The 26897-nt window shown below is 55.0% G+C and overlaps 1 protein-coding gene across 6 annotated transcripts in view; it reads right to left on the bottom strand.

Annotated features, from left to right (window-relative positions):
* The window catches only part of MEF2D (myocyte enhancer factor 2D), an 81197-nt gene that overhangs the window by 5684 nt on the left and 48616 nt on the right, over positions 1-26897 (bottom strand). For 4 of the 6 annotated variants that reach the window (XM_083374420.1, XM_083374425.1, XM_083374422.1 and 1 more), the window contains exons 3-8: positions 13148-13351; positions 8650-8787; positions 5505-5715; positions 4607-4663; positions 1747-1940; positions 970-990 (exon numbers count right to left, since the gene is read on the bottom strand). In XM_083374420.1, coding sequence (XP_083230546.1) covers positions 970-990; positions 1747-1940; positions 4607-4663; positions 5505-5715; positions 8650-8787; positions 13148-13351 — 825 coding nt within the window. The remainder of the gene's footprint in view (positions 1-969; positions 991-1746; positions 1941-4606; positions 4664-5504; positions 5716-8649; positions 8788-13147; positions 13352-26897) is intronic. The other 2 variants (XM_083374423.1, XM_083374424.1) reach the window with 1 other exon arrangement.

The following is a 26897-nucleotide window of genomic DNA, read 5'->3' as shown; positions in this document are numbered from 1 at the left end:
CCCATGTGAGCAATAACCAACCTTCTTCCAGGACCAACAGCACAGGGGGAAGAGGGAGACACCCCCCCATGCCTGGCCTTGAGCCCTCCTCCTTCCCTCTCAAGGGACACCAGAGCCCCCCAGTGCTCGAGGGGGGAGTCCCTCCTGGTAAAGGAAAAGCCCCCTCAGCAGTGCCCGGGCTGGGTGTGGCGAGGACAATGGCTGCTCGCTCAGGAAAGCAAAGCAACCGCCCCTCCCCCGGGGCACCTTTGCCTCCATTTCTGCTCTGCTTCCTCTGTGATGAGAATCTTGCTTCAGAGGGGGGCGCTAAACCTCTTCCAAAACAATTTGGGGGTCCCCAGGAAGCAGCGCTCCGGCTCTTAGCCTGGGCTGCCTCCATCGGCAGCCCAGCAGTGTGCCAAGCTCTCTTCTAGGGATGTGGGCACAGGGTGTGACAGAGGCTCAGAGGGGCACATCCACCGTGGGCTCACTGGGCTCCGTTAGTGAGAAAACCCAGCCTGCTCATCAGTGCTGGGGGAGCCATGGCACCCCCCCCGGGGGCAGGGAAGAGAGGCAGCCCCCGCCTCTCACTCGATGGCAGCACCCAAAGGAACCCGATGGAGCATGCAACAAGGGGGTGCTGCGTGGGGGGGGAGGATTTGGGGCCAGTTCTCACCAAGGAAGGGCAAGAGAGAGGCCGATCTGGCCCAAAGAGGAGCCTGTCAGGCTGAGAGCTGCCAATGCTGGGGGTGGGGGTGGGGTGGGGGGGTGGAGACAGGCAATTTATGCAGTTGGCAAGCATGCACCCCCAAACCCCTCAGAAGAGGTCAAAAGCCAGTGTAGAAGCCCCTGTTTTCTCTAGGAGACCCCCAACATCCAACTTGCCATTCTAGGACAGCGGTTGCCAAAAGATCCTTGTGTACACACACACACACACACACACACACACACACACACACACACACAGAGGGACACCCATGCATAACTTACCAGATCCAACTGATCGTCCGTCTGGATACAGAATAAAAATGAAAGCAAAGGAAACTTATTACATTTAATTCCTAATTCTGATATTGCTTCCCACATTCATTGAGAATCCTGTTTCATTTGCGGATCACAAAAAGTCACTTCTGTGATAATTCACCTATTATTATTTTTTTTAAGCCTAGTCACCTTAATTTTGCAATCGCCTGGCTGCACCTAGGCGAACTCTGCCCAAGGCCCCCTCGTGGACACTGTATCAACCCCTTTGACAAAGCGTGTAGGACAGAGGTGTCCAACCTTGGCAACTTTAAGACCTATGGACTTCAACTCCCAGAATTCTCTAGCCAGCAGTGCAAACCGATGTCATCTTGCAGATCAATGCCATTAATCAGATAGACAAACAGATTAAAAAAATTTTGCTGGACCAAAGGGGAGCTTTCGGTGACCGGGAAGCCAAAGTGCGACTTCTGTATCTTTAAAACAAATCAGAAGAAAAGAAAATTTTGCCTGCCAAGAGGTTGTTCCCACAAAAGGTTGGGGGGGGCATCTTCTTTAGGGCAGCTGATAAAGACTGGACTGGGGCATCAATGTCGGCAAGCCCCGCCCCATTTCCTCTTTTCAGAGGGTCGAAGAGCCTGGCAAACGATCGCTTGGCCATCTCCGCTCCCAAAGAGGCATCCTCTGACTGGGCTCTGGGCTAGGAGGCAGACGCTTTGCGCATTCAGAAAGACGAACCGAAGACCGGGAGCACTTTCAGCGCTCAGATCCCGCAGCTAGACTCACCAAGTGCTGCATGAGGCCCTTCCCGCCTTGAGAGGTGATGACACGCAGGTCCGGCTTGCGGATGTTCGTGGCCAGTGGGTTGCCGTGTGGGGGCGGCGGCGGGGGTGACTTTGCTGGGACGGCCTTGCCTAAACTGTTTCCGTTGGAGACGGGGAGGAGATTCGGGGAGGCCCTGGCGCTGACGTAGCCGTTGCCTGCAGGAGAGGACAAAGCCACTTGAATGTCTCCCTTCTCCACTGCAACCAATGCAAATTATATGTTCCTGAAATAGGCCCAGCTTTTCTTAGCCGCCCAGGGTTTCTGAAGGTCCACCCTGGAGCAGAGAGCAGAGACGGCTTTTGCTGAGACACGAGCTCTCCGGAGGCGATTTGGATGGACAGGGTGGGCAGGGACCACCAGCCCTAAGCTGGGAAGTCCCTCTGAGCCGTCTGGCCCCATCCCAGAACCAACCAAGGTCACCCAGCAGGGCAGGGCGCTCTCCCTTTGGGGGGTGCCAACGTGCCAGTGAAGGGAGAGGTCGGCATCAGCACTGAGGCTCATAGTGCTTTACAGCCCTCCCTAGGTGGTTTACGGAGTCGGCCTGTTGCTGGCTCCTCATTTTACAGATCTCGGAAGGATGGAAGGCCAAGTCAGACTTGAGCCTGGTGGGATTCGAACTGCTGAACCGCACTACCATGGCTCATAGCCCCCAACATGGCGGGGCCAACAGAGCACGGCAGTTACCGAGGGGCAAAGGGCACCTGCCATCTGCCCAAAGGCTCGTTCTGCATCCCTTTGCCCTGGCATCCTTTAGGCACCCAGGAAAGCCCTTCAGCCTCTGCCTGCCCCAGCCGTTGCCTGGCTGCTTATAGCCTCAGCGGCTGGGTGGCTTCCTCTGAGCCGCAGAGCAGAAGCCCCCCCTTGCCCAACAGCACCGTCACCCAGTTGGCTTTCAAGCGGCCGAGGAATTAGGGGAGTTGCGGGCTCAGCAGAGTCCCTGGCACCAGCTTTAAAGGAGGGTTTCTCAATCTTGGCCACTTGGCTGACGTCCACTCCAGCCTGGCTGGGGAATTCTGGGAGTTTTAGCTCACCCATCCTAGAATGGCCAGAGTGGAGAAACGCCGCTTTAGAGTAAGCAGCAAAACTTGCACAGATTTAACCTCCTATGTAAAGTGGGAGGGAGACTGGGCCTGGCCTGGCACTGTGCCCAAGTGCCGAGACGTGGCCTCTGCCAGCGCCCTGCGGCCCTCTGCAGCCGGAGAGGAGAGCCCAGAGACAGTGGTCCCGAGTGGCCCTGCGGGTCTCGCGCAAGCCTGCCCAGGGCTCTCCCTGCTCCCATTTCCTGGAACGAGGGGAATGTTTTCGTGACGTCAATACTGACATTCAGGGACCTTGCCAAGTTGCAAGCTGGAACAGCCGCTCACAACAGCTGACGTGGGGGCTGCTCTGGAGAACGGAGCGGAGCCGGGAGGGGCGGAGGGGGCCAGGGCTAAGACTGATCACTTTCCCCACAATCAGCAGGGCCTCTTTCTGGGACCTGCAGCCCCCTCGGAAACCCCTCCTCTCCTGGGGAGAGCCTTGTGGCCCTTTGCTGTCTTTCATTCTAACACTTAACTTTTTAGCATGTCAAGCATGCTCAAAAACATCAGAGCCATCAAGGAAGGTGCTGAAGCTGGTTACAGAATTTTTCTGTGTTGCTTTGGTCACCAGTCTCCCGTGGGCTCAGCTAAAAGAGGTTTTTGGGGGAATCCAGGGCAGCCCCTCCTGGCCGGAAGGAGCAAAGGAAGTTGCTCATGAAGCCAGACAAGGCCAGCGTCCTGCCTGTTGGCTCCAACTGATCAGGGGGTCACCAGGCCGAATCACTCCTCTCTGCCCCCCACCCGGCACAGACGGGAGAGGGGCGAGTCCCCAGAGCCCCAGAGTGGCTGGCTGGGTACGCACAGCCACCCGGGCACAGCAGAGCCGGTGAAAGACTGCTTGGGCCGTCCAGGATGCTGCCTGCTGACACGCTGTAATTAAGGGCAGAATGGTCAAAATAGGCATCTGGCCATATTTCTGAAGCAACCCAGAACGGGCGTCCTTTGAGGGAGGATTCTAGGCAATAGCTGGTCTTGAAACCGGCGGGGACAAATAAGGAAAATGCAGCCTCCAACTGAAGCCTGGGCAGAAAAACTGGCTGGCCTGGACCCCGCCAGTTTTGGGCTCCACCCGAGGCCGAGCCTGCAAGGGAGGCTTTCCTGCCGCTCAGCTTCCCACTGCCAAAGGCGGCTTTTCTCTCTTCTGCCAGGTCTGGCCTCAGCCACTTTCACCTGCCAGCTGGCAAAATCCTTTATTAGGATTCAAGGCTTCTCTTAGAAGGGGGAGAGGCCCCCAAGCACAAGGTCAGGCACCTTCAAAGGTGGCCTCTTCTCTCGATTTTTTTTTGGGGGGGGGGGTTATAGCTACCTAAGACAGCCTCCCTCTAAATATGTATGTATAAAATTCTCAGCACACATTCAGACGCAATATGAGGAATTGTTGCTCAATGTTCAGGCTAGTGGCAGAGGGAACCCAATCTGCAGAAGGGGAGGGGATCGTCTGGTTCTCCCTCACACGAAATTCCCCCCACTGACTTGCTCCTTTGGTGTCTCCAGCTCCCCCTTCCTTCTTGGACACCCCAAAAAGGCATCGCTTTGGGCCTCAGCCGACACTCTGCCTCAGCTGCCTGGCAGAAGGAGCCAAAATTGCATGCCGGGTGGGGGGGAGAAGTACGGACAAAGGCCACCGGGGGGGGGGCTCAGAGCATATGCATATGTGACCCCTGAGCTCCGCCAGAGCCTCTTCCCTTCTAGAGGGGCAGCCTCCTGAGCCCCCCCAGGCTGCCCCTGCTGCGGCTACTCACCCACAGGGCTGGGACAGGCTCCATTCGTGTTGCCCAGTTCCCCTCCGAGCATCGCCCCTAGGAAGAAGCCAGCAGCCCAGCGTCAGTTGCATTTGGAGCCATATTCAGACAGGACGGTCCCACCAGTGCCTCCCGGCTCCTCTAAGCCCCCCTTTCCAAGGCGGGGGGGGGGGAATATGGCAGAATGACCACCACCTCCCTTAAGTCCTCAGGCTGGGCCTCTCCATGTTCCCAAAATCATGTCCGGAGACGGGCATCCCAAGGGATGTGAAAATGTGAAAATCATGTCTGGGCACACCTGAATCACATTTCAGACCAACCACAATGCGTGAGAAAAATGGCCAGAATTGTAAACTGCCCCCATTTATGGCCGTTTGCCATGTCCCACGAACATAGGACTACAATTTATGATTTTTTTTGCCAAAAACCAGCATTTACTTCCAGTTTTTGGCCAAAAGCTCTATAGTAAACAATGAGTTCACTTAACAGCAGTTGCTTAGTGGATTCACTTAACAACCGTGGTGATGTGCTTAATGACCACCACAAAACAGATCATAAAATTGCATTGGTTGTGGGATGACCTGCTTTACGATCTTCACAACTTACGATCAAACTGGGCAAGCTCCAATGCAGTCATAGGTCAAGGGCTACCTGTACCTGTCTACCCACAACGTATAGGTCGTGGCTGAAGGGCCCCATCCCCGTTGCTCTCCTGAGCGTCGGGCTGTGGAGATGCCCAGGGCCTGCAGAGTCAGCCACCGGCGCTCGGCAAACCGCTACCTGAATGTCACGAGGCTCCTTCGGATGCTTTTTGCTTTCTCTCTTTTCTTTCGGGTTGGCCCAATTCCTTTCAGGCTGCCTAGGAATCCACCAAGGAGAAGAAGGGAGGGGGCCGTACCTGCACTGGCCGGCCTCTGCGGGAGCGCCGGGGAGACGGTGTTGCGCTGGAGGGCTGGCTGTTGCGGGGACAACAATCGGGGGTCGGTCAAGGAGGAAGTCACTAACGACGGGGTCACCAGGGAGCCCCCGGGGTTGCTGAAGGGCAGGGCGTTCTGGCTGGCCACTGGCACCGTCACAGGCATGGCAAAGTTGGGAGCAGGAACGGAGGACTGGAGAGAAAAGGGGCGGGAGAGCAGGCTGAGGGGGAGCCGAGGGGAAAGGCTCCTCCGCCACCAGCTGCCCTGCGCTTCGCAGGACCCACCACCCAGCAACCCGAGGCTGTCGGAGACTTTTGATCCCAAGGGATCCGGGAGCGACCAATGGCCGGCCGGCCGGCCGGCCTCCCAAGCCCTCAGATCAGGGAGCTGCCGTGAACACGGAATGTGGGGATGCAAACAAAACCTCTGACAAAAGCCCCCCTTCAGTCCTCAGAGGGACGTTCACCCAACCCAGATCCCAACCCAGATCCCCAGGCGGGGCAACTCTGGGTGTTCGTCCCACAGACCAAGCAGACGCAAGCAAAAAGGATCCCCAAAGTCAAAGAGAGAAATAAAGGGAGGGAGAATCTGGCTTGGCAGCAGGCAGGTAAGGAGGAGTTAGCAGCCTCAGTCTGACACAAACTGGGCAATAACAAAGGCAACAACCACTCTTCTCCACACCCAGCGAGGAGGTCAGGAGCCTTCTGCAGCCCCTCCAGAGACGCCTTTTGGGCAAAGGCTTGTGAGACAAAGGCTTGTGAGACAAACAAGCAGGACAGCCGGGGCGGGGCGGGGGGGGGGGCTAAAATTATTAGTTCATTTTTATATGAGCTTACAAGCTGCCCAACTCCAAAGGAGCGAGAGAGTTGGGCATGTTAATGGGAGAAGGGAGCCGGTCACACAAGAGGGATGGCAAGAAATGAAATCCTGTTCTTCTTCGCTAGCAGTTGGGAAAGACCTGGGGTGTCTTTGGGGTGGGGCCGTTTAAGGGGTGGGGAGGACTTTTTGCAGGAATGCTGTTAAGTGCAGATCTAAATCCAGCAGGAAGGTGGACTAGCTGCCCTCTGAGGTCCCTGCAGGGGTCCTTGGTGTCAAAAGCTTTGGATGTCAGGTTGCTGAGAAGACCCTCGTGAAGCTTTGGCCAAGACACCAAGGCCCGGGCTTCCTTGGGCTTCCCGGGTGCCTGTCCACTCCAGGGAAGGCGTCTCCTGCCCAGGGTAACTGGCAGGTGCCCCCAGCATCATCTTTTCGATGCCAACTGAGAATATTCTTCAGATCTTTAAAGCCATTGTTTAAATCACTACAAGATTCCGGTGGTTTTAATTCCTCTGTTTATTAGATGGCCGCAGCACTTTTCCTGCCTTGCTTTTGACACTGGCTGCATTTGAATTTTTCAGGGGTCGCTGCATTGTGGCAAAGTGGGGGAAACCCTGATGGGGGTGGCGGGAGGGCAGTGGTGTATAGGTGAGCATGCAAAGCTGCAGCCCTTGAGGATGCGCCGAGCAGCCTGCAAGGCAGCCGCTGCCCTTCTGGAGGCTGTGGCCTTCTCTGCTGGGGGTGCTCCTTCTCCACAGGCAAAGGCAGGTCTTGACTGGCAGCTGCTCCATCAGGAGGGCCCCAGGCTGAGCAGCCAGAAGTTCCTGGCCTGGCACCGGTCTTGTAAGGGCGAAATCTGTGGGAAGCGACCTCTCTGGGATCTAATCAGAGCAGCGCTGCTTTCTCCCCATACCGGGCTCAGCCAAAAGCCCTGGCCCCACTGCCTTGGGGACCGTGAACCTGCCACTTCCTTTAGGGAAGGGTCTAGGGGGTCTGCTGCCACCTCTGCTTCCCCCGCCTGTTTCTTCCGCCTTCAGCTGCCCCCCAGCCTCCTCTTGGCCTCATGAACAGATCGCACCCTGTGGGGCAGGAAGAGAAGGGGGCTGCAAAGGAAGCCCACAACCTGTGAGTCCGGCTCTGCGGACGACACCAAAGCTCTGGCCAGGCACAGCTTGGGTTACTAGTTTGTGAGGCAGAGGGTTGGGGTTAATTCTCTGAGGAGGCTCGTGCACCTCCCAAACTGCTTCCATCTTCACCCCCTTCAGCGCTTCTGGGGCAAATCTGTGACTCTGGAGGGGGCGGCAGCTTCGGCCTCTGGAGCCGGCTCGGGCCCCACGTTCTCCTGCTAGCCCCTCATTTGCTCAGGCCTGGAACCCAGATGAGGCGCCCCACAGCTGTCCCTGTCCAGGGTGGCTCCAGACGCTTCCTCTCCAGCCAGTTTCAGGATGCAAAGGGGGGAAGGACCCACCTTTGGGTCTCCTGCCCACCAGAAGCAAAGACGGCCTGTTTTACAGCTGGTCTCCGGCCGCCGTTTTTGCACCAAGACCCTCAAACCGAAGGAGACAGAAAGGCTGGCAAGCCCTGGGGGGGGGGAGCGGGTGGGTATTACAGGATGGATTTTTTTACATTTTGTAAAAAATGTGCCCAGAGTCACATAGGTGAGACGTTGGGGGTTATATATATTTGTTTAATAAATAAATACTAAATAAATAAAGCTAGTCTGGCCTGATGCCCAGAGGGAGTGGGGGCAGGCCACCGGCCACCAGTCTCCCCTGTTTCTCTCCTGGGGGGAACCTGGGTCAGAAAGCATGGAGGGCGGGATCCCTTCCTTCTTGATCTCCTCAGGGGACCAGGCCTCCTTGCTTCCCCCTAGGAATACGGGAAAGTCTCGGCCAGGCGAGCGGGTGTCGGGGAAGTGTCCACACGTGTGTTAAGGACTCAAGGATGCGCAGGGCTGGCACGATGTGCAGGGCACACAGTCCGGCAGCCACCCTTGCCATGCGGAGGGGAGCGAGTGGGCTGCCCCATTACTCACTGTGAGCCTGTAAGTCTGCATCATTTTATCAAACTCCTCATCAATCTTTTTATACTTCTCTTCGGTCTGGGGTGTCAGGGTAAAGATGTCCTCCCTGTCGGGACTCTCCCCCTCTCTATGCTTCTTGTTCAGCACCTGTCAGCCAGTGGGGAAGGGAGGCCGGGGGTGGGCAGGGGGCGTTGAATCCAACAGACAAACGAGAACGAGAAAGAGAGAGAGAGAGAGAGAGAGAGAGATGGTGAGGGGTTTCTGGCCGGCTGGGGGTGGCTACTTACGCCGTAGCGCTTGAAGAAGTTGTCCAGGTCCTCACTGGCTTTGCGGTACTTCTCTTCCGTCAGCGGGCTCTGGTCAATGGAGTCTTCCCCGTCGGGCTCGGGACTCTCACAACCATTAAAACCTTTCTTTCTTAAGGTCTGAAAGCACAACCGGGAGACGTTCAGGTGGGGCCTCGCCCAGCCTCGGTAGGGGGCAGGGACGGGAGTCCAGGGGCCACTGGCTCAAGCGGAAACCCAACGAACCTTTCCTTTTCTCAGCCCCCCCTCAGCCACACAACAGTCCCCCCCCGGGGCCTTCCCTGCCGCTCCTGATTGCACTCGTGCTGGGTCAGTGTGGACCTCAGGCCAGGGCCGACCTGCGGTCACTGGAGTGCCCAGGGCCAGCGGGAGGTACTTCTGCTTCCTGGAGACAACGGCAGGTCGAATGACAACTGAACCCCAGAACTCCATTTCAGGGGGAAAAAGGAACTGGACAGAGATCCCATAGATCTGGAGGGATCTTGAGATCCTGCCTGGCAGCTCTTGAGCGGCCGCTGCCTTCTGCGTCCCCCTCGCCCGAGACCAATCTCTTCCCAGGCAGCAGAGAAGCGGCTGCACACTTCCCATGTGTGTCACGAGGACATCAAACAGCGTGTTTATTCCAGGCATGGCAGCTGATTTGAAGGCTGTCTTCCTCTGCCACGCTTAATCACTGTGTTTTCAAAATACCAGAAGCAATTAGACCCCATTACGGAGCTCCCACTTGCCAGTTCCTTTAAAAAGTCAACTTCTGGCAAGGTTGTGGAGAAGTCTTGATCTCTTGTTGGGCTAATGAGAAATTGAAAGGGGTCCGTGTGTGTGTGTGTGTGTGTGTGTGTGTGTGTGTGTGTGAGAGAGAGAGAGAGAGAGAGAGAGAGAGGGAGGGAGAGAGAGAGAGAGAGAGAGAGAGAGAGAGAGAGAGAGAGAGAGAGAGAGAGAGAGAGAGAGAGAGAGAGAGAGAGAGAGAGAGAGAGAGAGATTGGCCATTTCAGCAAAAAAGAAAAGCTTTTTCTGGATTAAATCCAGGCCCCAAACAGAAAAGACCCAGGCAAAACACTCGGGACTTTTTTCCCAATGTACACCTACCGGTATGTACTGTGGGTGACCATTATTAATTCATGGGATTATAATTTTAGAAAGGAAGAAAAGGTGAGAAAAACCCAGAATCCAAAAGAGCCAAACTTTAGCCTGAGCTAAACTTTAGCCAGAGGAGATGGCCGGCTGTGGCCTGAATCCCGGCTGTGATTCAGGCACTAGGCAAGGCTTAGAGCAGCTGTCCTCTTCCCTCCCCGCTCCTGGAAGGGCAGCCCAGCCCCCCCCCCCATGCCCTTTTCAGCTCTGGAGCAGCCAAGGAAGGGGGGCAGCCTCTCCTGGGTGGGGCTACCCCAAAGGCCAGCTTAAGAGGAGGAGGAAGGAGAGCCAGGAGGGCACCTTCCCACAGCCACCAAAAAGAGTGAAGCACCTCTCTGTGGCATATAAATTTAATAAATAAATGAACAAACAAACAAAATAAAAATAAGACTCCTGGCAGCTGTGCTGAAAAACCAGCACAAAACAGAGAAGGCGGCAGCCACATCCGGCTTCCTAGCCTTCCATCTGGGCTCAGCCACTGCAACCAGCACGGGACGTGGCTCCTCTCAAAGTGGTCCAGATGTGGCCCACATGGGGTGCAACAGCGCAGCCCCTGCTGATCTCGGCTCCAACTCGCAAGGACGATCCTGCAAACCTGTCCTTTGCAAATGGGATGTGTGTGTGTGTGTGTGTGCACGTGAACAAAGACACAAGAGGTGTGTGTGGGGGGGTTGTAAGCAACAAAGAGGCACCCTCTCCCCAAGTTCAGGGAAGACCCCAAGGCTTGAACTCGGACGGGGGGAGCAAGAGCCATCCCAAGAGATCAGGAAGCGGGGGGGGGGGGGGGGAAGGCAATCAAAAGGGGAAAACGCAGCAAAGCCTCACCAGCCTCACAAAATGGCCACCAACCGCCAGGGTTTTGCTGAGGCCTACTTTCACTGAGCCCAACCCCCACACTGGGCCACCCATCTCAGTCAGAAAGTTTGTGCCAAGGAAGATAAGCTCTCCCCATGATTCCTCCTCCATCCTCCCTCTGCTTCTTATTGCCATTGGATTGCCCCCCCTGCAAATAAAACTGGGCCAAGCAGGATCTTTCTGCAGCCCTTTGCTGCCCCCCTGGCAAACGAGCAGGGCACCTTGTGCCAGAAGCTGAGGGTGGACGAGGGCCACGGCTGCCCTGCACGCCCGAGGCCCAGGGCAGTGGCTCAGGTGGCCTTTGGGAGAGGGACTGCAGACCCCTGCCAGATGAGGCGGGGGGGGGCGCTAAGATTCGGAAAAGGAGGGGGGAAGTTGAAACAGACTGGGCTAGAAGTGTGGGCGGAAACACGGAGAATGGAATTTTTCAGGGAGAAAATGAAAGCTGTGCAGCAGGGCAAGGAAAAGGAGAGAAACATCTGCAGAACGAGGAAAGTCTGGCTCAAGGGCAGCACATGGGAGAGTGCACAGTGCACAAATTTCAGGCAAGAAGCCCCCAGTGCATCACTCAGCTCTGGGTCCACGGCACCCACGGATGTGGGGATTGTTCTGCCAGCCACAATGACCCAGCTCTCCTTTGTACATTGTCCCCAACATAACTGTCATGTTAAGCAAGAAAATATTCAAGGTTGGTCAAAAAATATTCAAAGTTCAAATTATTCAAAATACTCAAGGTCGTTAAAGAAATTTGGAAGAAAAATGCTCCCAAGGATAGGATAGCATTTCCATTTGGATTCGGAAAGGAGGCACCTTCTGTATGGAGACTGCCCTTCTGGAAGGCGGGGACCATGATGCCAGCAGGAAAAGTGGCACACACACACACACACACACACACACACACACACACACACAGATTGGCAAGGACCCCAGGGAAGGCCGCCCTATCTAGGACAATCCTAATCCTTCCCTCGGATCAGTTGGTTTCCTGGCCCCAGGGTGTCGGCCTTACCTGGATTAACCCATTTTGCTTCTCCTCTGCCCCAAATGACTTTCCTGGCAGCTTTGAGTCAAGTGCCAAACCAGCCCAGGGTGGCCCTTGATCTGGAGAGAAGCCGGGGGCCGTGCAGGGGAGGGCCAAGAGGGGGGCTTTTCAGTGAGAGGAGTTTATCATAGCAGCTCCTCGACACCTTCCACGTTTCCTTAAATGGCAGAGAACCAGACCACCTGGAAACGCGCCTTCGACCAACCTGAGGCTTTAGGGGAAACGAGGGGAGCAATTCTTGTTTGCTTGCCACAGTCGATGCCCTGGCTTAAGGCTGCCTGGGGCTGGTGGGACAGGACAGCCGAGGATTCTCCTGGATGGCCAATCAGGGCAAAGACCCCCAAGGACCCCTCCAAAGCCTCACACGCCCCAGATGGCAGGGTCTTCAGCAGCCCTGCAGGAGACCGGTTTTGTGGGGAGGCCTGGAAGGTGATGGGCAGCCTGGTGCAGAAAAGGGAGAAGCCAAGTCAGACTCTCCCTCCTAGCCCCAGGGTGGACTTTGAAAGGCAATCAACAAAGGGCAGCTAAACAGCTTTCTAAACAGCTCCTCAAATGGGAAATGACTCTCAAATTCTAGACCTCTTTATATTTTATTCCACTTGCAGTGACTGTGTGTGTGTGTGTGTGTGTGCGCGTGTGAGCGCGTACATGTGAATGAGGGAGTGCAAGTGAGGGCCTAAGTGTGCACCTGGCACGAAACCTCCCTGCAGAATGATTCCTCTCCCTCCCCCTTCCTATTCTCTCCCATCTTGAGCAGATAAATTGAATGACTAAAGGTTTTGTGTGCCTTAATTTCTGCTCACTTGTAATGTCAATAATTACCCAGCCAAACCATTCATTTGTCTAGATCCTGCCAAGCACAGAGAGAGCCACCCACGGGCAAGTTTTCATTGAAAGGTGACAAAGAATTGGCAGCAGCGGCGTCTCACTTGGTCCCTCTTTGGGAAGCCCTTCGGGCACAGAGAGGGTCGGAGGGCTGGACCGGTCCTCCGAAAGCCCAGAGGCCAACCGGCTCCATCCCAGGACTCTCTCGCTGACCTCTGGCCAGCCCTCCTGAGCATGCAGGATCCACACTCTGCGTGGCCACAGTGGCGGCCCTAAGCTGACCACGGTCCAAGCCCCTTGACTAAGCTCCCTCCCTATCCCAGGAAGAATCACGCCACGCCGGAGCCACTGCTGAAGGTTGTCTCCTTTGGGGCTGAATGGAGCCGGTGCAAGGTAGCGCAGCTGAATCTGTGCAAGCCTGATTAGGTTTGCTCCTTTCTCTGGGCACGGCTCAATGGCCCTGGAGCAAGGCTAAAACTCTGCCCGGCATGGCTCACATCCACTGAACTAAGCAAGGCTCTCCAGCCAGTCTCCTGCACGGCTGGGCAGGGGGCTCTGCAGGCCGGCATGGAGGATTAGCCCACCAGCGGGACACCCCCCCTCCCGGGCGAGGATGGGGCACGGCACCTCGATGATGTCTGCGTTGGTCCGGCTCTCGTGGGGCTCGTTGTACTCGGTGTACTTCAGCAGCACCTTGTCCATGTCTGTGCTGGCATACTGGAAGAGCTTGTTCGAGTGGTTGAAGATGATCAGGGCGATCTCGCAGTCGCAGAGGACGCTCAGCTCGTAGGCCTTTTTCATCAGCCCAAACTTCCGCTTGGTGAAGGTCACCTGCAGCAGCAGAGAGCGAGCAGCATCAGCGCAGGGAGATGGCAGCCCGGAGGATCCGCTCCAAGCCCGAAGCCATCCAGATCCCCCCCTCCCCCGCCCCAGGGTTGGGGAGCCAGGATCGGGAGATAATCTGGGAGTGGAGCTAAATTCTCCGCCTCGGCCCCGACACCCCTTTCTGCGTGGGGCTTCTCAGGAGAGCCTCTCAAGATGGAGGCTGCCTCGGGGTGCGCTGAAAAACGACGAGGATTTGCGTTATGCAGGACCTACACTGCCTCGACTAAGCTTCCTTGTTGTACAACGCTGAGGCCTGCTGGTGAAGCATCGCACGGAAGGACCTTGACTGTGTCCCAGCCCTGTGCAGAGAGACTCCCCCCCCCCAGAAGTGAAGCAAGCAGGAAAAGCCGAAACTCGGAGGAGAGCAGAAGCCTCATGGCTCCCCCACCCCCTGCTGGTTGAGGCCTCCTGTACAGACTTCAGCCCCCCCCCCCCAGCCATTGGGAGAGCCCTCATTAAGGCAGGTTTTAGCTTCAGTTGGCAATTTTTTGTGCACACAAAATGTGTGTTAAGGAAAAAGAGGGAAGCTGTTGGATAATAAAGAAATAAAATGCGGAGCATCTCTGACCTGTGAGCCCAACTTCTTATCTGCAGATGAAAGAGCAGGTGGGAAGCAGGTTTCAGGAGGATTGCACTAGAAAATTTCAGTTGAGGTTCTTTGGTGGAGCAGTGGGCTGATGCCTCCTTAAGTAACACCAGCTGCCTGCAATTAGTGCAGGTTCGCGTCCCACCAGGCTCAAGGTTGACTCAGCCTTCCATCCTTCCCAGGTAGGTAAAATGAGGACCCAGATTGTTGGGGGCAATAAGCTGACTTTGTAATAATGCCGCTTGGTGTGTGTGTGAAAGCCCTAATAAGCAGGCATATACATAGAATGAAGGCTACTGCTAAGCTTGTAAGCCGCCCTGAGTCTTCAGAGAAGGGCGGGATATAAATGGGATTAAAAAAAAATTCTACCTTTTTCTGGGTTTTTTCTGGAAGTCCCTTTGTTCCTTTTTGCTGTGGATAAACTGACCGGTTTCACCTCCTTTGGGCAAGTGGGCAATGGGGAAAGAAGCTCCAACATTAAAGGCTCCTGCTTTAAGGTTAGGGTATAAAATCCCCCCCTTTCCCCTCTGGAAGGAAACTGCTGCGGTTCCTGCCCTTGAAGGAAGACATCAGTGTCCAGGAAAGGCTTTAGAACCCAAACTGAAGAACTGCAAATCTCCTGGGGGGCCACATTAGCCCGCCCCCCGGGGTAGATTCAGTGGCTGTCACTGCTTCTCTTCCAGGGGACATCAATCTGGGGTGCTACCCCTAACTCTGATATGGGACAACGATCCCGCAACTTGGGCTGCTTTTTTTGGCAAAAGGGGGGGAAAGGCCCTGAGTATAGAAATCTAATTAAATAAATAAAATAAATAAATAAAATGAAATAAATTCTATAACCATCCCTGGCCGTGTAGCCCTGGTAGAATCAATCCGTCCTTCAAGAGTTAGGACGTTCTCATAAGAGGTAAATGAAATCATTTTGTTTTAAAAAAAGAAGAGACAGAATCTTTTTTTAGCTTTAAGTGACATTCCAAACATTTAGTGGTAAAGGCAATAAAAACGAAAATGTGTTCAAATCTTAGATGATCACTTAAAAGGATCTGGCAGAAAAAAACGGTATTTAATTATGAGGAAAGAAGGCAGATTATAGGATGATGCTGGCCTCTGTGCTTAAGAACAACTCTGTCAGCAAGAGATCCAAGTTGCATAAAATGTACAGTTACTGGATTTGTACAAAGAGAATAAATACAAAAGTCCTTAAAAAAAGTTCCCTCTGTCTCAACTAATCCTGGGCTTTTCCTCCAGATCCCTGGCGATGATTTGTGGCAATTAATTCCGAGGCTTCTGGAGAGACGGAATAAGCCCCACTTCTCTTCCCAGCCTGGCTCCCAGCTTCTGCCCTTGCTTTTAAAAAGCAAAAGCCTTTTCTCCCACGGAGGGCTTCGGGGTCAGCCCTGCCCACATCATCCCCAGAAGTCACCTCTCAGCCAGCCTGACCTGTCCTGCCAGCGAGTGTGACTGCCCATCACAACAGAGCCGGCTTTCATGCTTGAGCAAAGCATTTTAGAGCTTATGGAGGTTGCCTGGTTGACACCTTTTCAGCCAAATGCTCGGATTGCAGGTTGGGGGGGGGGAATGATGGAGAAGGGAAACACTCTTTCCCGACTCTTCTCAGAACAGAAGACAAGATCTAGAGGAGCACCACAGTAACCAAGGGATCCTCCTCATCCTAAAAAGCACACCAAAGGATAGGGGGCTTTCAAACGGCACAGTCACTGGGGCTGGACTAGAAGGCCTCCAAGCTCCCATTCTATTCTATTCTATTCTATTCTATTCTATTCTATTCTATTCTATTCTATTCTATTCTATTCTATTCTATTCTATTCTATTCTATTCTATTAAGTCAAAGGCTGAGGAAAACAATTAAGAAAGACTGAATATTCTTTCTTTACTTCTGTGAAATTTCTGCTTCATATCAATAATTAAATGGCCACCCTCTTTTGGATTTCTTCTCTAAAACAAGTTTGTGTTCTGGAAACCACTCTTCTTAATTTTCAGAGTTTTTTAAGAAGCTGAACATGCACTATGCAGTCAGAACTAACCACCACTGATGGGGTTCCTGAGGTTTGCACATTGCCTGAATCCAAAGATTCCACCAGAAGGCACCAGAGCGATCCAGAAAAACCTTTGCTGGCATCTAGTGGCCCTCTAGAGATTTGCAATCCAGAACTAGCAACCCAACATCAGAGGCTAAACCACAACCAAAGAAATAATGGCAAACGAAAGCCTACCGAAAGCTTGTTTCTAGAGCTTCACAGTGGCTGTTTTCTTTGTGCTTTGTTTAGGATGCTTTTCAGGAGTCATTTTCCTAAGCGGGACACAATAGAAGCAGTGGGGGACAGAGGGGACCAACCATCGTCTTTCCACACAGCAACCCAACCCTGATGGCTGCAGTTCCCCCATGCTGGGACCTTCCTCCCAGCAGGCATCTCAGCAGACTTCCTCGGCTCTTGATCTGGCTCTAAGGAGGCCTTCTAAACCATCCTAACAGGCACCGTCACGAGGCCGGTCTGTGGCAAGAACCAGGCCCAGCCGACAATGGTCAATTGCACCCACGGGACTCTCCTGAATTCAGCTTTCATTTGCCCACCAGCTGAGGGGCTACATGGCTCACCAGCTCAAGGGAGGCAGCCTTGGAGCAGAGGGGTGGGAGGGAGACATGTCTCCATGGCCAGCAGAGGCTCCAAAGCGGTTAACAAGATCGAGTCTTAATCGCCTTTCCACGCACTGGAGTGATGAAGGACACACCGCCGTGCCTCCCCCACTCCCCTGGAAGTGGGATCAGCTTCAGTCCTTCCTCTGCTGGGCAGTCACGTGGCCAGGCTCCGTGGCGGCAGCAGCGGTGGGCAAGAGTGCTCGGAGGTCAGCGGCAGGCAGCCACTTCCCTTCTCCGGCCAGGGCAAGGCTGCCGAGCCCCCCCATCACCACAGGGGTGGCAAGGGCGTGCTGCAACCAGGGGTGGACTGAAGGGCAGGATTACGCTGACCTCCCAAATCCTGGGCAGGGGATGGGGGGATGGGGGAGAGGAAGACAGACGGGCTTCTCTCCAGAGCCTTGGCAAAGTCAAGCAAGCCAACGCCCAGCCCAGCCGGAGTCCAGCTTTCCTAGCAGGGGTTACAATAGGAGCACCCTCTGCTGAATCTGAACCCAGCACCCAAGACCCTTAGATACCCTCTTCTCAAGCCAGGGAAGCCTTGCCCTGCTTTGTGTTCCAGGCAGCCTCTCTGCATGTCCTGAAGCTGCACGCTGGAAAGAGGGTTTTGTGGAAAACGGGAGAAAAATGTCCTTCGCCCAGGAAATGCCGGGTTCCCAATTGCCAGGAAGCGGCCTTCTCATCGGGATGGAGCCTTCCGACTCTGGATGGGGCAGCCCCTCGTTCCCAGAACAGGGGGAATATGTGCTCCCCCCCTCATCTTCCGGGAGGGCCCACACGCCCCCCCCTCGGCACACTCCTCTGGCTTCGGCCTCTGGGAGGGGAGAAAAGGGCCTTGCTCAGCAGGGCCCCTCCAGGCGCTGGGAGCAGTAGAGGAGAAAACCAGGCCCGTCAGCCCTTCCCTCCCAGGCGTGGCTGGTCCTCAGGGACCCAGCGGCAGAGGGAGAAGAAGAGGGCTGGGCGCAGGTCAAGGAGACCCCTACCCAGAAAACCCAGAGGAGGCTGCTGTCCGCGTGAGCCCCTCTGGGGAAGGGAGAAAGGAGTCCCCTACACCCTCCTGAGCAAAGGCACCCAGCATTCAAGACAGAGCCTGAGTCTGCTTCTGTTGCCACTCCCCAGGGATTTAAAAAGGTCACATTAAAGCTACATTTCAAAGTCCGGGCTGGGGTCTGCAGCCGAGGACAGGAGGACAGGAGTTTGCCAGGTGAGACAGGGCCCCCTCCCCGATCGGGGCTTGCCCTTGGCTGACCTTGGGGTGGCCGCCCGTTAGATCCCTCTTGTGGGAGGCGCAATAAAGCTGTCGCCCCCAAGGGCAGCTCTCTGGCCTCGTCTTCGTCTTCGTGCCTGTCCTCCGTCAGCTTCCTTTGGCTGCTCAATGGACAAGATCTGTACCTGCCACGGATCGGTGGGTTTCGTACGGCCAGCCTGGTCAGAGGGACGTGGTGATGTCCCTCGGCTGCTCTTGTGCACCGTTTCGCCCCAGAGCCTCTCGGGCCGAGGGAGGGAGATGCTGCCAGTGGCCCCCCAGCCTTGAAACTGCCGCACAACTGGCTCTTATTTCAAGGGAGGATAATTCCTCTCTTCGGGCCATTCTCTGCCCCCAAGTAGACTTGAAGGCCGAATGACAGAAGGAGGGCGAGGCTTCAGCAAGCTTGTCCCTGCCTGATGCTGGACAGGGCCAAACTCAATGACATCTGGAAGCTTCATCTGGCATGAACTTGCAGCAACCCAGGGAGTCGTGACTTCCCTAGATCCCCCCTGCCAAATCAGCTCCCGGGTGCCATTCAAGATGCTGGCTGTTCTTTTTGGAGCCTTCCTTTCAGTTCAGGACGAGGGGATCCTTGAATGGTCCCCTACCAAGAGAGGGACTTCTGCGGGGCCTTCTCAGTGGTGGCTTCCTCCGTGGAACAGCCGGCCCCAAATATCCAGGACCCCTCCCCTCTGGAAACATGACGACTCTGCAGAAGGGAATCCTCACCAGTAGTGGACGCTGCCGGCCACCGGCTCTAGTGCTTCCATCTTAACATTTCCATTGCTTGCTTAAAGCCACTCAGAGGCATTTGCAACTGAACCATTAACGAACCGCCGTAAACAAACAAATAATAAACAAATGTGTGCACAGATGCTGTGAAGGGAAAAACCCACCGCAAACATAATGTGGAGGCACAGATGTTTGCAGCAAGATACTTTTCATCCACTCCCCCCCCCCCCATTGCCTGGGCAAAGGAGGCAAAGGGGCAGAGCTCTCTGCAGCCCAGAGTGGGCCAGGCAGCCTGGGGGGCCCAAAGGGGCAGCACCGGTTCCTGCAGGACTGAAGCCAGGAGATAAAACCTCCTCCAAAGCAGCCGGTGGCAGAAGGCATAGAAACAGCCGCCTTCCTGTTTTCATCAGCCTGGGCCTGCTTATGTGCAGGGTTTTCAGCACAGACACGGCTGAAAACCTGACAGGCTGCCGTGCACCAGGCACCCGCCGCCTCCCACTGCAGATGTGGGTGAGAAGGGGTCAGATTCAAAGGAGGCCCCCCTGGGAGGTCTGGCGAGGGGAAATCTGAAGAAGGGGCAGAGAGGAAAGTCAGCTTCCTTCCTCTCTCCAGGCCCTCTGCCATCCGTTCTACCCCTTCCCCGTATTTGAGCAAATTGCCTCTTTTTCTGCTGTGAAAAGCCTTGGCATCTCCTTCAGGCCCTTGCCATGCCAGCCAGGCAGCGCTTGCACAAGCCAGAAGCCCATTTTCCCCCATGGAAAGAGGCTGCATCCTATCAAAAGCAATTGCTCCTTAGCAGACAAACAAACAAACAGCAAAGACAGTTGCACAGGTGGAGACCCCAGGTCTACGGGGAGGCCCCCAAACTCCTCTAAACACTGTCAACAAGCTCCTTTAGAGCATGACCGAAGAAAGCAATCTGACATGTCACTCAGCATTGGGTGCTCCTCAGACCCTGAAGGCTGCCGGGCCCCAGGAAAGTGGCATCTCGGCAGCATCAGCAAACTACCAGCAGCCTGGCTGGTCAAAACTTCACAGCAAAAACTGGGGGGGGGGGAAGGTGTCTGTAACTGTGAGAGAGACCTTGAAGTCCTAGCGGATGATCACTTAAACACGAGCCAGCTGTGTGCGGCAGCAGCCAAAAAAGTAATACAATTGTATAATCAATTGTATCAATTGTAATCAATTGTAATCAATTGTATAATCAAAGGCATAGAATCAAAATCACGTCAAGTATTAGTGCCACTTTACGAAGCCTTAGTGAGGCCACACCTGGAATCCTGGATCCAGTTTCGGTCACCACGCTACAAAATAGATGTTGAGACTTTGGGAACAGTGCAAAGAAGAGCAACTAAGATGATCAAAGGCCTGGGGGTTAAAACATATGAAGAACGGTTGCAGGATTTGGATTTGGCCAGTCTAGAGAAAAGAAGGACTAGGGCAGACATGATAACAGTCTTCCAGTATTTGAGGGGCTGCCACAAAGAAGGGGGGGGGGGTCAACTTATTTTCCAAAGTACCAAAGGGCAGGACAAAAAAATAGATGGAAACTGATCAAAGAGAGAAATTATCGAATGGAACAGCTTTGCCTCCAGAAGTTGTGGGTGCTCCGTCCCTGGAGGTTTTTAAGAAGAGACTGGACAGCCACTAGTCTGGAATGGTATAGGGACTCCTGCTTGAGCAGGGGGTTGGACTAGAAGACCTCCAAGGTCCCTTCCACCTCTATTCTGATTGAAGACGGCAAAAAGGAGGCTCCTTCCAGCCCTAAGAGTCTACGATTCTGATCAACCCCCAATTGCCCTTGGGGAAAGCATCCATCCCTCTCTTCAGGCTAAATGGTAGGGCTGGAGATTCTGTGCATGTCTGAAGAGGTGGCTGGACAGACAGGAGCGGCCTCGTCCTCAGGGTCAGGAGCAGCCCACGGTAGGTGGGCTGGCAGAAGAGACCCACTAGATCCAGCCAGGGCAGGTATTACAGAACAAGACAGACAGGTAGGAACGGCCTTCTGCAGGCAGCGTGAGCGTACTGAATAGCCAAACATGTTGCATTCGCATATTATTTTGCTACAGAACATTCCATGCTTCAGAATGCATCATTTTTTTCTGCTTTGCACAATTGTCTGGGAGACAATGGCACGACCGGGCAGAGGAATGTGACGTTAAGGCACAAGGTGTTGCAAGGCCACAATCAACCGATCAAAAGGAGGACAAATAACGTAGCTGAAAAACGATGGGATTCCAGCGACGAGCGTCTGGCCTTCTCCTGTCCCTATTGACGTATTTGCAGCCACTTTTCGTTTCCCAATAAAGGAAGGTGGCACACTAAAGTCATGGGCGAGCCAGGGAGGCACCTGCCCTCCTCCTCTTGCCATCCCTGGGACGTGGGCCCCGGAGGGTCTGGGGAGAAGAGCAGGGCCTCATGCGGTCTGGTTCAGTCATTCGTGGACTCCAGGAACAGCCAACCAGTCTTGCAGCTCAGCTGGGAGGGAATTTGAACCCAGCTCCGAGGGAGCTTCCTGCTCCTCTGCCTTTCGCTTCATGGGGAATCGTTCCTCCAGGTCAGCTGGGCTAGTTTTGACTTTGCCGAGGGTCCCCCGTGGGGTCTTCGCAAAACGAGACCCCTGGACCCTGCCGGGAGCTGAGCCGGCATCCCACCAGGCAGGCGGCAAAACCTCTCCCTCTGCTTGCCCTTTAAGCCAGGACAGGGTTTAGTTCCTCATCTGGCGGCATTAACCTTTTAAGTCTAAGAGGGCCATCAAATCCTCTTCCTCTGGGACATAAGCTCTTGGCTGGAGGCTGCCAGCCTGGCACAGGCTCCCGCTGCCTTTTGGGGGTGCCCAGGTGCGGCACTTTCCAAGGCTGACCACAGGCAGCTCTGCCGCCAGGACCTCTGCTCTGAGCCTCCTGCAAGTGTCATCGGGGTGAAAGCGGTGGGCCTCTCCCGCCCCAGTGAAACAGAGCCTCCCCCCGCCCAGCGGCTGCCCGTAGCTCGCTCCCCCAAGGTGTCCGTTCGGGGGTGGGGAATGCCAGCGGGGAGGGCCTGCTGCAGCTCAGCCCTCTCTGGGTGAAGATAGGATTAGATGCTAATCTTGCCAAGACGCCCACTAAAGCCAGGCTGTGCCTGCCATCATCTCTAGGAGCTGCCCTCCCAGGGCATCCCACTGGCAGGGCTGCACCCTCCAAAGTGGGCTCAGAGTTGCCCAGTGGATCCACCACACACCCCTGTTCTGCGGTGAGCAGAGAGATCTACCAGGAGAGCAACCTGCAGGCCGTCTCCCCTGGCCCTGTAAGGCAGCTGACCGCCTGCACGGAGCAGATGCACCCCTGACATCCAACACTCACAGCGGGGGGGGGGCACAGAACCCCCCCTCCCCCCCAGCTGACAGGGGAGAGGGAAAGGGGCCGACTGCCAAGGCCCTAATTCAGGGGGGAGCCTCTATTCGTTTGGGGCTCCTCAGAACATCCCAGCCCGCCAAGCATCTTCCCTGCTTTTCCCAGGAACCCTGCAAAGATTTACTCATTTAATAACTGAACCTCTACTGCAAATACATTATTCTGGGCGCTGAATAAAGCAACCAGCAAAAGACCACCCAAACTGAACAATAAAACAACGTAGTGATCAAACTGTGATCCAAGCTAAGCGTCCTGCATAAGCTGAGGCTTGGGGTGACAACCCCCCCCACTCACCTCCGGCGCAGGGAAATAGCCCCAGGGCTTTCCAGGCCCCGTCAGGAGCCGAGATTGCCAGAGCTGCCCCAGCCTCCCGGGGACCTGCTCCCAAGGGCGGGGGTGCCAAGAAAGGGGCCCGAAAGGGGCCTGAGCAACCCAGGAGAAGGGGGAGAAACGTGGGAAGAGGCAGTCCTGTAGCCTCCAGGGCTGGGAAGGGCTATCAGCTGCCTGAATTTCCCCCAGAAGGTCCCTGCGAGCAGACCCAGGGGCCTCTGTCGCTCAGACGGAGGAAGGCTCTCTCTCACCCCCACCCAAAAGGCCCTGGAGGAGGGAGGAGCCTTCGGCGGGGCACTGGCCCTCCCATTCCTCACCTCCGCCCCAGGATCCCAGGGTGGGCAGCTCTGAGGAGAGACCCCCTCCCTGCCACAGATCATCAGAGAGGGTCCAGATAATCCAGCTCAGAGCGGATCCCGGGGACGTTATCTGCAGCAGCCTTGCAGGGGCTTCCCAGGAGAAACCAGGTCACCTCAGCCAAAGCTGCTGGCCGGCAGCCTGAAGATAGCACAAGATGGAGAAATGCATTTTGCTGCTCTTCCTGACACCGAGGGAGTAATCTTTATGGACTCTGGATGTCTCTTCCGACATTTCAAGCCCTGGAGCTCCTCCCCAAATGGGGGGGATCTCTGGGACCAGTAAGCAGCAAGAATCCACCTAAGCACCTTGTGACCCACCCACTGATTCCAAGCAGCACAGGGGATCAGTCGGGGGACCTTGAGGACAGCCCCAGGCTCCTTCTGCGGCTCCATCAAACATTTGGGGCGCTCCTATCAAACAGGACCTTCCTCCTTCCAGCAAGGGGGCAGTCAGGGAGAACCGGGAGGCAAGAGGAAACATCTGCCTAGGACGAGGCATTGATAGCAACCTCCCTCATTCCAGATGTTGCCTCTGCCAGAAGATAAAAGCTAGACTTGGTGTGGGACCATCACCAGCCACGTTTCATCAAGTCCGCAATTGCGATTATTATTGGAACACCACCCCCACCCCCAGGAAGGCAGGTTGATCCAGCAGGGGTGGATCCAGCAGCTCAGCTAGGGGAAAGCAGCCGCAGCAAATCCACTGGATCCCAGTTTCCTGCAAAGGGTCTCGTATCCATTTCTCTGCAGAGCAGCTGCAGGTCTGAAAGCCACCAAAGCCGCCCACCTGCCCTGCTCTAGGAGTGCAACTGTGCTGCACCCGAACCCTGGCTGGGCACCTCTCCAAGGACACACACAGAGCTCAGTGCTCAGCCAGCAGTGACACATCATCGTGAAGGAGGCCGGGTCCTTGGCCGATGACCCACAGAGGCACTTGGACTTATATGCAGCCAGTCCTCCACTTTACAACAGTTCATTCAGTGACCGTTCAAAGTTATAACGGCACTGGAAAAAGTGACTTATGACCATTTTTCACACTTTTGAACACTGCAGCATCCCCGCGGTCATGTGATTTCCATTAGGATGTTTGACAACTGGTTCATATTTATGACAGTCGCAGCGTCTTGGGATCATGCGACCGTCTTTTGTAACCTTCTGGCAAGCAAAGTCAATGGGGAAACCCGATTCACTTAACAACCGTGTTACTAATTTAACAGCTGCAGTGATTCACTTAACAACTGTGCCAAGAAAGGTTGCAAAATGGGGCAAAACTCACTTAACAAATGTCTCACTTAGAAATATAAATTTTGGGCTCAAACGTGGTCCTAAGGCGAGGGCTACATGTACCGTTTCAGAATACTTTACAGCCCGCTCTAAGTGGTTTACAAACATCAGCCTAGGTGCCCTCCTCATTTTACTGACCTGGGAAGGATGGAAGGATGAGTCCACTTTAAGCCGGTCAGGATCGAACTCCTGGCAGTGGGCAGAGTTTGCCTCTCAATCACACTCCCAACCCTGGGCTAATAGCCCTCCTTCATCCACAATCACAAATCCACACTGCTCCTTCATCATGGTGAGGAATCACAAATGCTCCTGTGTCTCCCCCCCCCTGCAACAACACTTCCACAAAATTCACTGAGCAGCCACTGCTATGGCATGCACAGGGATGTATGTGCACACCCAGGTAGCCTTGGATTTTGCTTCTCCTACCCAACAACTCCTTTCCAACAGAGCAAAGTTATTATTTGGCCTCGCCAAGTTTCCACTGCTCTTTAAAAAAAGAAAGATTCAGTCTTTGAATAACTGGGATATTTTCTCTCCCCACTTGCCTCGCAGACCACCCCCCATCATTCACTGCGGACCAGGAAGTGCAGAAATTGCTCCCCCCCCTGTGAAAAGACCTCTCTGGAGCTGTGGGTTGGAGGGTCTCCCTCTTGAAAACCAGCACCTGCCCACCCTTTTTGTTTCCAAGGACGACCTCAACAGATTGGGTCCTTTGCCTAGTGTGAAATGGGCCCCTCCTAGACAAGCCAGCGGTGGCGGCCCTTGGATTTAGCCAGCCTTCTTCTGGGTCCAGCTTCCCGACAGCTACGCGCTCCAGGACGTGTCCCCCCCACCCCAAAGGGAGCAGCCAGGAAGGCAGCAGCCACCAGGAAGGCAGGAATCTCATCCTGAACCCCCAACCCCCCCGTTTCGATCATTTTGGAAGTACCGCATGTCCTCAGAACAACCCCCCAAACTGTAGTGACATCCCGCCCCACAGTAAAGGCAGCCGCTTCCCTCTAGCAACGGGGCCTTTCAAGGTTGACATTTGGGACTGGAACATAGAACGGTTCAAATTCAAAATATTCTGCACACTCCTACTCTAAATCACTGTAGAACGCTGAGAAACATTATGAAGAATGTTCAGTCAGTCATGCGACTTTTGATTGATTTATTCAAATTCACACACATTTGCACATGAATGTAGCATTTCTCCTCAAAATAACAGTCTTTTTCCCCCCCAGTACTTCATAGTTATATTGCAGGGTTGCTGTCAACTGAAGGGAAATGTCACCAGGAATAAAGGGATGGAACCTCATCCCAAAGTTTACCAGCCAGGATTTGGAATGGAGACTATTAGGAAATTGAAAAGCACTCAGAAAAAGTCAGTGCCAAAAAACTCCCATTACTCTGCCCAGAAAGCCTCCATGGCATCACCAGAAGCCAGGCTGGCTTGAAGGAGATTTCACTTACGGATGATGTCAAAGAAATAAAAAACAACATATATGGTACATGTGCAGCCAGCTGATTAAACTTATTGTTTGTTTATTTAGAGGATTTGTGAGGGCCTAAAATGGATGAGCAGCTGTGTCAATTTCTTCCTCAGTTTGCCCTCTCACCCTCTGGGTGTCCGCAGAGCCCGTTCCCACCAATTACGCTCTGCGTGGGGAACACAGGCAGTGTGCAGAGTGGAGTTCCTGTAACTGGGGGGGGGACCTTTTTCTACCCCCCCACCCCAAAGGAACAACCCGTGTGTGCTCGTAGTCATGGCAGCAGCAGCACCGGCCTCCTCCTCTGTGATGATCCATGAAGCTGGCCCTTCTCAAAGGCCCCCCACCCCCCCAGCTCAGCTTTGCCTGGGAGTTCAGCTCCCCACTGAAATGGGCCTCCAGATGTTCGGGAAGCCGGGAGTTGGGGGTACAACGGGGAGAGGAAGGTTCAAGATTCTGTTCGGATTCAAGGCCAGCCACCTCAGGAGTCCAAGAGGACTGAAAGACGTTTCAGAGTCCTGCCGCCTCCAGAGCAGTGGAGGAGGGGAGGCAAAGGGGGGCACATCCCACATGGACACCCAGGAGCCTCTCTGAGCACCCTGTGGCGACCCAGCCTGAGGGGGGTGGGGTGTCTGATTGCATCAGCATTCCCCTTTGGTGGCCCCCATCCCAAGCCTGGGCCCCTCCCCCTCCCAGTGCCACCCAGCCCCCTGGGCCTCTGCCCACTCCCCGCCTTCGCCCGCCTGCTGGGTGGACTCAGCCAGCTGAAGGAGGCTCTTCAGGTCTCCTAAGAGGATTGGCAGGTCACCCGGAGCAGAGGGAACCAAGGGAGCAGGCCATCTGCCACTCGGGGGGCAGGGGTGGGAGGTCACTCTCAGATCCTGATCCCCGAAGGGCAGGGAAGGACTCTGCTGCAGCCCGGGAGGCGGGTGCAAACGGCCCCCCTGGGGCGTGGGCAGCAGCGGATGGACCCCAGCTGGAAGGGACGGGCCAAATGCCCGCAGAGCCCCTGGGGAGGGACAGATGCCATCTGCCAGGGAGGGGCAGCTCCAAGGGCAGCCGGGTGCAGTGGGAGGAAGAGGGAGGGAGATCCAGGATGGGGCACTTGAGGGAAGGCAGACAAAGGCGGAGGAAGGCGCACCCAAGAAGGGGGAGTTGGAACAGATTCCACAACAAGGCAACGCATGTGAGCACGCACACACGCACGCACACTTTTCTGTCCTTTTCTGTCGTGGTAAGAGCCGGAGAAAATACCTCTCCATCCACGTTCTCCACCACACACAATTCTAGGTAACTTCTCGTGTCCCCCTTCTTTCTGCCACGAAGGCCAACTCTTAGACAGCATATTTATGACCTCTCTACCTAATCCACAAATAATATCACAAACAGCTTCTTGTTAAGATTTCAGAGAGATCCCTAAGCCTCCCTATAATGT

The sequence above is a fragment of the Vipera ursinii genome (genome assembly GCF_947247035.1).
Source record: "Vipera ursinii genome assembly, chromosome: 15".
Classification (NCBI taxonomy): domain Eukaryota; kingdom Metazoa; phylum Chordata; class Lepidosauria; order Squamata; family Viperidae; genus Vipera; species Vipera ursinii.
This window is presented reverse-complemented; position numbering and strand designations above follow the sequence as displayed.